Source organism: Hydra vulgaris, chromosome 04 (genome assembly GCF_038396675.1).
Source record: "Hydra vulgaris chromosome 04, alternate assembly HydraT2T_AEP".
Classification (NCBI taxonomy): domain Eukaryota; kingdom Metazoa; phylum Cnidaria; class Hydrozoa; order Anthoathecata; family Hydridae; genus Hydra; species Hydra vulgaris.
Window position 1 is genome coordinate 8,271,863 of NC_088923.1, and position 13,138 is coordinate 8,285,000.

At 26.9% G+C, this 13,138-nt stretch overlaps 1 protein-coding gene across 5 annotated transcripts in view; it reads right to left on the minus strand.

The window, feature by feature from the left end:
• The window catches only part of LOC100199935 (sorbin and SH3 domain-containing protein 1 homolog), a 56,523-nt gene that overhangs the window by 10,800 nt on the left and 32,585 nt on the right, over window positions 1-13,138 (minus strand). For all 5 annotated transcript variants that reach the window (XM_065795357.1, XM_065795358.1, XM_065795356.1 and 2 more), the window contains 6 exons: window positions 12,625-12,734; window positions 12,384-12,450; window positions 11,710-11,884; window positions 4,917-5,029; window positions 988-1,110; window positions 839-876 (listed from right to left, as the gene is read on the minus strand). In XM_065795357.1, coding sequence (XP_065651429.1) covers window positions 839-876; window positions 988-1,110; window positions 4,917-5,029; window positions 11,710-11,884; window positions 12,384-12,450; window positions 12,625-12,734 — 626 coding nt within the window. The remainder of the gene's footprint in view (window positions 1-838; window positions 877-987; window positions 1,111-4,916; window positions 5,030-11,709; window positions 11,885-12,383; window positions 12,451-12,624; window positions 12,735-13,138) is intronic.

A 13,138-nucleotide genomic window follows, 5' to 3' on the forward strand; every position in this document is an offset into this window, starting at 1 on the left:
AGAATTATTTAAAACAGTTTACAAAACTGTAAACAGTTATAGTAAAATTTTGACAAGGCCACTGCACAAAAAAATAAGTAAAGGACAGCACTACCAGGAATATGGTATCACAACACCACAACACCACTTGGTTTTGATTTGAAAATTTTTTTCTTTAAATTTCTGAATTTTGTTATACACTAGAAACATTTTTTTCTGCATTTTTTGTCTCTATTAATTGTCAAGAAAAATTTATTCTTAGCTATTTATTTTTTGTGATACAAAATATATTAATGCATGTTTTCTATTAGCAATTTATTTTAAGCTATTTTTTTTTTCAAAGAGTTTAAAATAAAACTGCGATTCAATGAAATATCCTCTTAATTCTGATGTTCTGATGTAGAATAACCTCTTACAACATCATTTTTTGTTTGTTTGTTTGGGTTATGAGATTTACTTGTTTACAAGGCTTAACTTACTTAACCTACTTTACTTGGGAATTTACTTGGGCTTAACTTACTTAACTTACTTTACTTGGGAATTTACTTGGGCTTAACTTACTTTATTAATAATTTTAAGTAATAAAAATTCAAAACAAGAATACTAAAGTGTAAGTTTAGCGTTTGATGAATGCTAAACTTACACTTGTTCAATTGATTATTTATTTATTCAAATTATGTACTCTTATATCTCTTGAAGACATTAAAGTTATTTAAAGAGATTTAAAGACCAAAATAGTTGCTCCCTTTTTTATTTTTTCAGTTTTTGGCAATACCTGTGCAATGCCTGTGCAATATTGGCAAAAAAGAAAGAACTTATTTTTTTTCATTGTATAAATTTATTAAAAAAAAAAAATTACTTGTCTTGTTCCTCTTTTTGAGTTGTCAATAGTCAAAACTAAACAAAATAAAAAGATGTTAATAAAAAAAAAATATTAAAAATTTAATTTAATTTTTATTTTAAATGCTAACCGTGGGATTTCAAATGATAAAACATAAAGATTTTTACCGGTCGAAGAAGATGTTAGGCCAGTCTCAGGAATTTGGCCACCTTTCTGTAATTGTCGATACCACTCAGAATTAATGGATTTTCTATTTTCATTATTTTGTACAACAGTCATTGAAGGTTTCTCTGTAAATAATTTTAATCAAAAAAAAAAAATAAATAAAAACTAACAGAATTTTTGTAGGGATCCTAATATACTCTGACAAATTTCTTTTATTTGAAAAGGGATTTCAAAACAGTGCATTTTTAAAAATTAAAATTAAGTCAAAGGATTAATTCATTAAAAGCAAAAAGACATCATCATCATCATCATCATCATCATCATCATCATCATCATCATCATCATCATCATCATCATCATCATCATCATCATCATCATCATCATCATCATCATCATCATCATCATCATCACCATCATCATCATCATCATCATCATTTATTATCATCATTATTTATTACCATTATTATCAGATAATACTATAGTAAGTGTTAAACTAAAAAAATATTTTGGAAAGAAACTAATTTGATCTAAGAAAATTGTGAATATAAATTTATTGTAACAATTTTTAAGACCTTTTTTAAGCTTTATTGAAATAGAAAAACAATGTTTTTAATATTGCTTGCTATAAATTTTTAGAGATTAAAAAAGACACGATTGAAAAAAAATTGCAGCTCATTATAAACTTCATTATAAACTTCTTTAACTGTATATAATATATTAAAAATTACTGTATGATATAAAGAACAAGTAATATTAAATTGAAGAAAATCATTTTCTGATTTTTAGAGTAAAGACTAAGTTCTCTTCTCTAAATAACAAAACAGTAGTAGTGGGGGTGAGTGGTTTGAAATACTTCCAAAATTTTACAAAATTCTGTAAAACCAATAATTTGCAAAGTTTATTTAAAACAGTAAATTTGCAAAAATTCTAAAAATTCATTTTTGGAAAAGAAATCTAAAGTAATAACTATTTTATAACTTTATATTACTTTATATTTACTTTTTTTTGTTTTTGAAACTTGTTCTATAACCTTTGTATGTATTTCTATGTTTTATGTGAGACTTATGTTTTATATTAAAAGATATAAAAATTTTACTACGATTTTTAATTTACAAAAAATAATTACATGCAAAAATAGGTTTAAAAATGATGCAATTTAGCTGACTTAAACATTTTTTGAATAAAAAAGTAAATAAAATTTTGAAAAGCATATTTAAAATGTTTTAATCATGTCTGTGATTGAAAGAAAGTTTATTTTTAATATAAACTTGGCAAGTATGTATTCTTTTATTACAGTTTGGTAAGAATAAATAAATAAAATTTTTCTTCCTATATTTTTCAAAAGAAAAAAAAATTACAATGCAGTTGACATAATGGAATCCTTTTAAGTAATAATAGTTATCAAAAAATAATTTAATTTTTAACATAATAACCAAAAACACAATGCAACAAAGGTCTTGCCCACTTAAATTTTGTAATATTTATTTATTTCCCTCTGAATTAAAAAATCACGTTAATTTTGATGTAAAATTGATATTTTTTTATTCAAGCTTAACTTCTTTTTTTGATATAAAGAAAAATGTTTTATTTGTTGTGTCAATCTATTATAACATTGTAAGGACAATTACATTGCATAAAGAAATATAACAATTCTTTACTAGAAATATTTTACAATTACAATACAATTCTTTACATTTCTCTTTCCTCAAGATTGATGAGCAGTTTTCTTGACTGAATATTTTTATACTTATTAACTAGAGACCATATATAATCTTCCATCATAGCAATATCTCAATTTCCTTGATATCCACTTTTTATTTTTGAAATGTCCTGATAAAATATCTCACCATGCTCCTCACTGATATCATCCATGTTTTCAGGGAAGAAATATAGGTGTGAAAGCAACATATGAACCTTTATGGACCATATATGCGGTAGTTGTGTAGTGGTAGAGCACTTGCTTCTAAAGCGAGAGGGTGCAAGTTTTATCCCCATTACGCCCCTGGTAGTACCGTGCTCAATTTGTTTCTTCGTGCAGCGGCATTGTTCGTCAAGGTTCGTGTTTCGAAGTTATAGAGTTGAGAGAGGGTTATACGACAAATAAGTAGCCTCCTCGTCTGTAATAAGCAACCTCCTTGCCTTCTCGGCCTTGAGGAGGTGAATTAACAAAACAAAACAAAAAAGTATGACAACCTAGTTTCTTGAATTTTTCAATAAGCATTGCAAACATGAGACAAATTTCTTGTAAAGCTTCACCTCCAAAATCCAAAGCTTTTACAAACTGTTACTATTTCTATTTTGATATGAGGTAATAATACTTTGTTGGAATCTACAGGAGGCTGCTTGAGAACATTGAACAATCCAAGCTGTAGTTCCACTCATGGAGACCAATAAAACTTTTTGTAATGATCATCTGTCTTATAAGCATTGGAAACATGAATACTTTGAGTATCCCCCTTGAAAGCCAAGCAAGAAAGCAAGCATCTTTGAATTACCAATCACTTAAATTCAGAATAATTTTGAAGTTTTTTAACATTATCATAGTCTTTATTTTTTGAGTCTGCAAGACGCAAAGATGGATACTCATTTTCTGTGTGGAGCAACACTGTTTTAAGACTCTGCTTTTAGCTATCTTAAAGAAGTTGAGGTCCTAAAAGACCTAAACCTATGATTAAATTATTTAGCTTACTCTTATTTGAAAAGTGAGACTAAAAAGACGCTATTGGTAGAAAATGCTTTCTCTATGTTTTGCTTCATCTTTTTTAAAAAAAATGAAAAAACAACATATAGCAACTTTAAAATAGATAATAATAACAGTAACATTTAAAACTTCATTAAAAAATTAATGCATAGTAAATACTTGTTTAATTAAATTAAATATAAGACTTTTGGAGAGTATGATAAGAAGTATGCTTACATTTTCCGGTGGTTGTGGTAGTGGTAGGCTGCCATCATATGGAACAGGTGCTTTAAATTATGGTATTTCTGGATATCAAAAAGGTTGTCTCCATTTTTCTTTTGTGTACTTCATAATATCAATTGTACAAAAGTAACAGTCATCATGATGGTTCTTTGGTTCTCTCCATACTCTGGAAATGACAAAAGACATTGCCTTTCGTCTACTTTGTAATTTGTATTTGTACCTTGTAACCATCCTGCTAGAACAGTTCGGCAGGTTTCACATATCACATAAGGGACCCATGGTTTGTAATGATAACCCAGAGGCATACCAAAATAGTTTGTGCATGCTATCCAAGATATTGTACCTTTCACAACCTTAGGTAATATCTGCATTTTGCCAATATAATATCCACATACATAAAATTTTGACATCCTCTAATAGCTATTATGAAAAGAACTTACCTAGTTGACAAAAATATAATGCATATTAGATATGTATTTTGAGTAGCTTAGGATGTTTTAAAAAAAACTACTTTGGTCTTGAGCGCAAACTCTAAATGCAAATTTAATATTGGTCTTGAGTGCAAACTTTAAATGCGAATTTGCTAAACTTTTTTTTATGTTTTACAACGTGTCAACGGTAAACCTCATACTTAAATTACCTATCAATGACACATTTTTCTGTCTACAATATAAGTATAATTATCTGTCTTGTAACCCACTCTTTTTCTTACCTCATCCAAGCCTAGGCTGCAAGAGAAGCACACCATGAAATGTTTTGTGAGGCACTGACAATTTAGGGGTGCTCAGTTGCCGGTTTGCGTTAAAAATGTTATAACTTTAAAATGGTCAATGATACAGAAATTCTTTTGAAATTTTTGGAATTAGCAGTACAAATAATCATAAATAATAAAAAATTTACAGTGGGCAAAAGTTTGTAACATTGTGTAATTGTTATTTAAAATTAATAGATTGATCAATTCATAAACAAACTTTAACACAATAATATCATTACTAATAAAAAACTTACGAACTCTCATTTGCACAGTTGTAGATGCACTTGTTTTGGATGGATCCATAAAATTGAAGTTTGCTGCATGAATGTTTGGTAGAGATTTACGATGTTGGTTATTTGCTGCTGATCTATAACAAAAAATCATAAATCTGTTTTTAAAATTTAAGAAATAACTTTAACAAAAGCACCAAAAATGCAAAAAGCACTAATAAAATAATCTCTCTACCTCACTCTCACTCTCTCTTTATATATATGTATATATTAGGGCTGAACTGGATTTGATTTTTCCAAATCCAGCCGGAGCCAAATTTCTACTGACAAATCCGGCTGGAACCAGTGGTAGATTTTAAAACAAAGTTACAGGAGCCAAAATCCTGTACATCCCTACTTGATATTGGTAGTGGTCAACATTGTTGACCATTTTCAATACCAAGTGACAACTGATTTCTGTTAAACTTAATTATTGTTATAAAATAGAAGGACTCAATTTCACATAACATCATAACATAACAAAATAGTTGATAAACAATTGAAACTTTCAGTTTGAAAGTGAAGTAAAGTAACTTCAGTTTCAGCTATTTTTTTCAAAATGTTTTTGGTCAGTTTTGAATTGTACTTTAGAAATATTGGCATAAAAATATGTAAACATTATGGGGCAGGAGTGAACTATGATGATCATTGAGGACCTCCCCAGCAACACTGAACAAACGATCTGACAGTGAATTTGTTGGTGGGGCTCCCAAATAAATGCAAGTTACTGTCGCCACAGCTTGCAATCGTTGCATGTTGTCAGTCTACCACTGTTGTGGATCAGCGTATCTATTTATTTCTGGTTCTGCCAGATACTGGCTTAGCTGAGTGTTAATGACTGTTGGTAATTGTTGTTATGTGCTATGCCACCAGCGGACATAGAATGAACAATATCATCAATACATTGTCAGAGTAATAATGATGATGTAGAAGAATTATCTAGTTGAGTTTGTTCTACAGGAATTTCTTCAATTTTGTCAATCTGCTGCTCAGCATGCTCAAATTGACTTCCATCTTGCATCAATAAACTCTGCACTGTAACTTCATTGAATGTATCTTTAACCACATTTGTGTCATCACTTCAGACTCTATCATGTGTCTTCACTTCATAATACCATGTAATACCATTTGTTTTCTCTTCAGAATTTTTCATTGAGTTATTATTTGCAATATATATATATATATATATATATATATATATATATATATATATATATATATATATATATATATATATATATATATATATATATATATATATATATATATATATATATATATATGTATATATATATATATATATATATATATATATATATATATATATATATATATATATATATATATATATATATATATATATATATATATATATATATACATATATATATATACATTAGGGATATGACAATTTTGCAACCCTATATCCCCATACTAAATTTAGTGGAGATTTTGTGCAAAAATCAGAAAAATAACAAGCATTTTTACTATATGTCAAAAAAGTTCACCCCCCAATTAAAAAATATTTGTAAATTTTTTTTTAAAAATGTAGTTTTGCAACACATCTTCCACTACTTTATAGAAACCAATAAACATGTATAATTAAAATTTGTCTACTGTGTATTTGACAATAAGTATTTAATATTTAGTTTTTCTATGCTATGGCATAATGGCATTAAGTCTTGCATCACTTTCACAACACGTTCTGCACATATATTTGAACGTTGTGTTGGTATTGGTGTTGGCTCAGTGGACCAAAACCTTTTCAATGATTTCAATGCTTTAGGATGCTCATTGCATGCTTCTAATAGATTAACAAAGTCTGCAGGATTGAAGTAGTGACCCCTAAACCATATATCATCCCATGAACCACAGATGAAGTCACATGCTGCTTGAGCTGATTCTGATTCTTGGTATTCTGGTACTAAAATGTAAGCAAGTAGAATAAAAATGGCTCTCGAATTCCACCTTGCATTGCTTATAGCAGGAAGTGATTTGAAATTAACTTTTGGAAAGTTACCTGCGCTTTTAAATTTTCTATAACATGCTATTAAGTGATTCAGGAAATCCATGTCATCTCTCCAGCGAGTTCGCTTCACTTTCGTCAAAGGATTTCCAATATTACTAAACAATAGCTTCAAGTTTTCGTAATCTTGCTGCAACCTTGTCACAAAAGGGTAATGGAGATATGGTGACATTGTCGATCCTTCAAAAAGATCATTCATGACATGTTTCAAAAGAGTATCTAGAATATGGTGTTGGCATCCAATAAAAACAGGCTTTTCTAGTCCAATGGTTTTAAAATGTTTCTGTAACCGTGTAACTACACCATTTCTTAATCCTGTATTTGTAGATGTTGTGTCAGATACAATCATTTTTATGGCTGGCCACAGCTCATACTCATCTAGCACATGCTTTATCCCATTATATATTGTTTCACTTTTTCCATTCATCATTTCCAGAACAGCAAGCCTAACCTCTTTATTTTCATTTTTCAAAACAACTACTTGATGTTCCATTTTCTTTATTTGTTTTCCATCAAAGTGCAAAGACCACTTTTCATTTTTTAGGTTTTCCATATAATTTGCTTTCAACTTTTCTCCTTCTTTCATAACACCTTTGTAGATACCACTTTGCATTGGAGTATGAATAGAAATACCACTTTCTGAAAGAGTTTTACAGACTTTATGTGCTTTTTTGGTACTAATCTTAGCAGAAATCACTAAATTTACTGCTGAATTTGTTTTTTGTTTTTTAGATGATGATGAAGGACATTCAGCTTCAATATCACTGCTGGAACACTGCTCTTCACTTTCTGAAGGTTCTCCTTCACTAGCTGATTCAACAAAATCTTGTCCTTGACTGATGGACATTTGTTTCTTATCAACACTAATTTTCTTGGATGAATACCTTCAGCATCTTTAATTGTGGTACAATATCCAGCTCTTCCATTTGTTGACTTTTGAAGACAATAAAATTCTTTATCTTCCTGACACAACCATTCACCTTTCGCATCGGTTATGTCAAACAATCGTGTAAAATTTTGAGTTCCGGGTTTTCGACTATCTTTGTCAAGTTTTTTCAATACATTTTCTATTTTTCTTTCTGCTGCCGATTTCCCTTGTTGAATAGGAATATTTAGCTTTCTCCATAGCAATTTAGTTTCTTCAGCCACAATTGCAATTCTCTCCTTTCTACTTTTCACATTTGATGACAAACTTTTAAATCGATCAATGATACGCTGTTCTGTTGGCATCTTATTCATTTCACTAATACTTTTAACAACAGTAGTACATTTTCTGGAAGTTTAAGCTTTTTCAAACCTTACTAATTTTGATTCCCAAACTTTCTTATTCTTGTTTGAAGCAACTCTATTTTTGGACATAATGTTCAAAACACAAGATAACAGTTTGACAAAGTTAAAGAAGACAATTCCGGTTATATACAAAAAACCAATTATAAAATGCTGAAGCACTTCCGCGCGGTCCAACAGGGTTCAAATCGAAAATTGCAGTTATTAAAAGTTTCAGTTATCTCGTAAAGAAATCTGTAGAATTTATGATGTTTGTGATCACAGTCGTATATTGAGTAAGATTGGGTTCTTTATTATATTTCTAATTTATAACTCACTAAAAAGATAGGAAAAATTATTTTCAGCTTGAGGGGTGATCTTTTTTGACAATTTACATAAAAAAAATATATTTTATGTTTATAAATATAATTTCTCCACTCATGGTTACATGGGGAATAAAAAATTCTTAAATTTTTTTTTTAGTCATACCCCTAATATACATATGCATATATATATATATACATATATACATATGCATATATATATATATTTATATATATATATATATATATATATATATATATATATATATATATATATATATATATATATATATATATATATATATATATATATATAGTGCTCAAAGTGAGGCAGGATTTCATCCCATCACCTTTTTATAAAGTATAAACCATCCCGCCACTTTTTTATAAATCTCTATATATAACAATGATTAGGCGGATGGTATTTTTAATTTGCCAAATACCATCCCATTTCTTCTTTTTTCTCTACTTCAAACACTGTATGTATATATATATATATATGTATATATATATATATATATATATATATATATATATATATATATATATATATATATATATACATAATATAATATATATATATATATATATATATATATATATATATTAGGGTTATGACTTTTTTTCAACCTCATGCTGCTGTACTGTAGTTTGATGAACTTTTACCTAAAAAGCATGAAATGAACTATTATTTGCATATCTTTTGAAAAAATTTCACCCCGCCATTGAAAAATCGATTTTATGCCAAAATCAATCTTTCAATGGCAGGGTGAACTTTTTTTAAGAGATATGCAAATAATAGTTTATTTTGTGCTTTTTAGGTAAAAGTTTATCAAACTACAGTACAGGAGCATGGGGTTGAAAAAAAGTCATAACCCTAACATACACATATATATAGGTCTTGTTCTGAAATTATGTTGAGCAACAGTGTTGTGGAAAAGTGTACCGCAAATAAATGTAACTTTACTCATAATACATATACTGTTAAAAATTAAATAATGCGGTAGTGGTGTAGTGGTAGAGCGCTCGCTTCATGAGCGAGATGTTCTGAGTTCGATTCCCGCCATGTCCCTGGTAGTACCGCGCTCAACTTGATTCTCCGTGCAGCGGCCTTGTTCGTCAAGGTTCGTGTTTCGGAGTTAAAGAGTTGAGAGAGGGCGTCTTAACCACAAGTAGCCTCTTCATCTGTAGTGGCCTTCTCGGCCTTGGGGAGGTGAATTATTTAAAAAAAAAATAAAAAAATAAAAAAATTACATCATTTGCATATTTTAAAGTACCGCATTGTAATTAAATTTAATTTGCAATCACATCAAAAATCATTTAAAGTCATTAAATTAAAAACATTGTTATAAAAGAAAATTATCAATGAAATTTAAATGTTTAGAAAAAAAAAAAATCTTGTTTTAAACAACTTATACTTCCTGTTTATTTCTTAAAACATTTATAACACAAGATTATTGTCTTATGTTTGCTTTCTCGCAATATAGTTTGTTTTTCTTTAAATGAGGGGCAATTGTTAATGGGTGACTTTCTTAACAGTCACAAAAAAAAACAAAAAAACTATCAACAATTTTTCCTTTTATCATTTTGGTTTTAACAAAATTTTTGCCTTCTATTCAAACTAGTTATAATCATTTCTATCCAACATTCATTCGATGATCTAAAAAGTTAATGATAATGAAAAAAACTTTCGTTAAAAAGCAATACGAAAATTAAAAATTTCATCTTTTGGTAAATTCAAAAACAATTTTCGCTTCAGCTTATTATTGCTATTATGTATTTCACCACAAAAAAAAATTTACAAAATTAGTTATTAAAAAAATGCAAATACATGGTAAAAAGGCAAGAAGGGGCAAGAAGAAGACAAATTCAGTCTTATCACCAAGCGATAATGGTTTTTCTGGTATATTTATTATGATTTATAATTATGGTTTATAATTATGGTTATAACTATTGTTTATTCGACAATGCATTTATATACCGTTATATGCATTAAGCACTTTTGTAACTTGATAAAAAAAATTTATTGATTTGAAACTATAAATAAATAAACAAAATATTTGAACATAAAAAAGTAACTTGAATTAAATTTGATAAAAAGAACTTTCTTGCCTTTAACATAGTTTGAAAATTTTAAAAATAAATAAAAAAATTGTAAAACAGAGCATTTTCAATTTTTTTTTTAAATTTAAATTAAATTAAACAAAATAAATTTAAATTTAATAATACTTAATAATAAGTTTTAATTTAAATGTAATAGAATAAATCTAAATCAAAAAAATTTTTAAAAACAGAAAATAAAAAAAATTTATTTAACTATCTGGTTTTTAATTTAAAAAAAAATCATTTCATGGTGAAAATGTTTCTTACAATAATTACTGCTTAATGTTTTCAGCATGTACTATTTCAAAAGACTATTTGAATATTTCAATTAAAAAAAGTTTTGGCGTAACGTAAGTGTCTTAGCGCATAGGTAAAATTACCATTTGTTACGTAAAATGCGAACAGCGTAACACTTTTTTAACAAAGCCTCTTTATATATATATATATATATATATATATATATATATATATATATATATATATATATATATATATATATATATATATATATATATATATATATATATTTATATATATATATATATATATATTGAATGTAGACATGTATAAGAGTATGTAAATTATTATTTTATAAACATCAATAAATACGAATTTCTTTCGATACTAAATTTATTTTTGAAAGAAAATTTTCGCAGGACTGTTGTGACCAGCATCTTCAGTTTTTTGTTTATACCTTATTTTTAAAACGGCAGTTCTATTTTATGTCAATGGGATGGTTTCATCTTTTTCTGATGTAAGTGCGCCAAAAGCAAAAACAAACAAAAAACTTTTAAGCTGAAGATGCAGGTCACAACAATCCAGGGAAAACTTCTTTTAAAAAATAAATTTAGTCTCAAGAGAAATTTGTATTTATTGATATTTATAATAATAATATAATAATGATATATATATATATATATATATATATATATATATATATATATATATATATATATATATATATATATATATATTTATTATATATATTTTACTTTAAAATTTTACTGATTTTTTTATTTAAATTATGTTAATAAAAAATATCAATAAAAAATGAAAATACCTGCCACCTCCTAACCTTCTTGGAACATCTGCTGTACTGACTGTTGATGATCTATACATATCTTCTGGAGAACTACTTCGAGGACTGCGAGCTCCAACAGAAGATGCTCCATCATACTGCCGAAAAACGCCACTTTTAGCATCCGAAGTTAGTAATTTATATAAATGTGATTCACCTTTTAAAGTATTAAACAAAAGTTTACTATCAAAATAAATATTCAAAGGTGTAATATGCAAAATATAAACAAAAATAAACACTTTTATAGTTAAAGAAAAAGCTTTACAATCAAATTAACCAGCATTATCTTCAGAGCTAGTGTTAATTTCTTAACATATCATAATTTACATTAATATTATTTATATTATGCTTAATATATATTACTTTTTATTTATAATTATTTTTATTAATCATTTATAAATATAATTAAATCATATGCTATTATAATTAATATTTTATATCATTTTAATTATCAAAATATCAATTATAATAACTTTATAACTTAAGTCCGTCTATTAAAATTAATATTAAAATTATTATAAAATTATACTATTATATATATATATATATATATATATATATATATATATATATATATATATATATATATTTTATACTAATTTTTACTTAATAAAAAAAAATAATTTACCTAATAAATATTACTTATAATTTTTTACCTTCAATGCTAGTGTTAATTTCTTTATACATCTGTTTGTACCAGTCTGGGGCTTTATTTGGTGGTCCCTAATTTAATTTTTTAAAACTTAAAATCAATACATTATCAGGAAATAATTTTAATTAAAATATTGCTAGGAATTTAAAAGTAAAAAATTTAATAATGTTAGAAATGTCAGAAGGAGACTTGGAAAGTCTGCTTCTTCTCACATTATTACACATACTAAATCCCATAATGATAACCTTTTGTGATAAACTTCCGGAAGAACGATTTAAGCTATTGTTGTTATTTACATCTCTCGAATAATTCTTTGGCAAAGTTCTACTACGTTCTCGTTCAACGGGGCCCAAATCTAAAACATAAATTAATAGATACAAATAAATACAATAAAATAATTTAAATTTACGGTAAACATTTATTGATAGCATATTCAGCATCATGCAGGTTTTATTCTTAACATTTAAAATATAACTATTAACAATAATTTATAACCAAACTTATAATACAATAATATTACTAAATAATTTAATGTTTCTAAAAAAATTTCAGAAACAAACAGCAATAACATAATTAAACAATAACAGCATTAGAACCGTTCAAAACTTATATTTGATTTAGTCATTTAGCACTTTAGCTGATTCAATAACCAATAAAATCCAAGTCAAAACTATTAAAATCATATCTATTGATCAGATCGACGCGTTTATCAGATTATTTAGATGAGAATTAATAGACCATTCAAAATTAAGAGCTTTA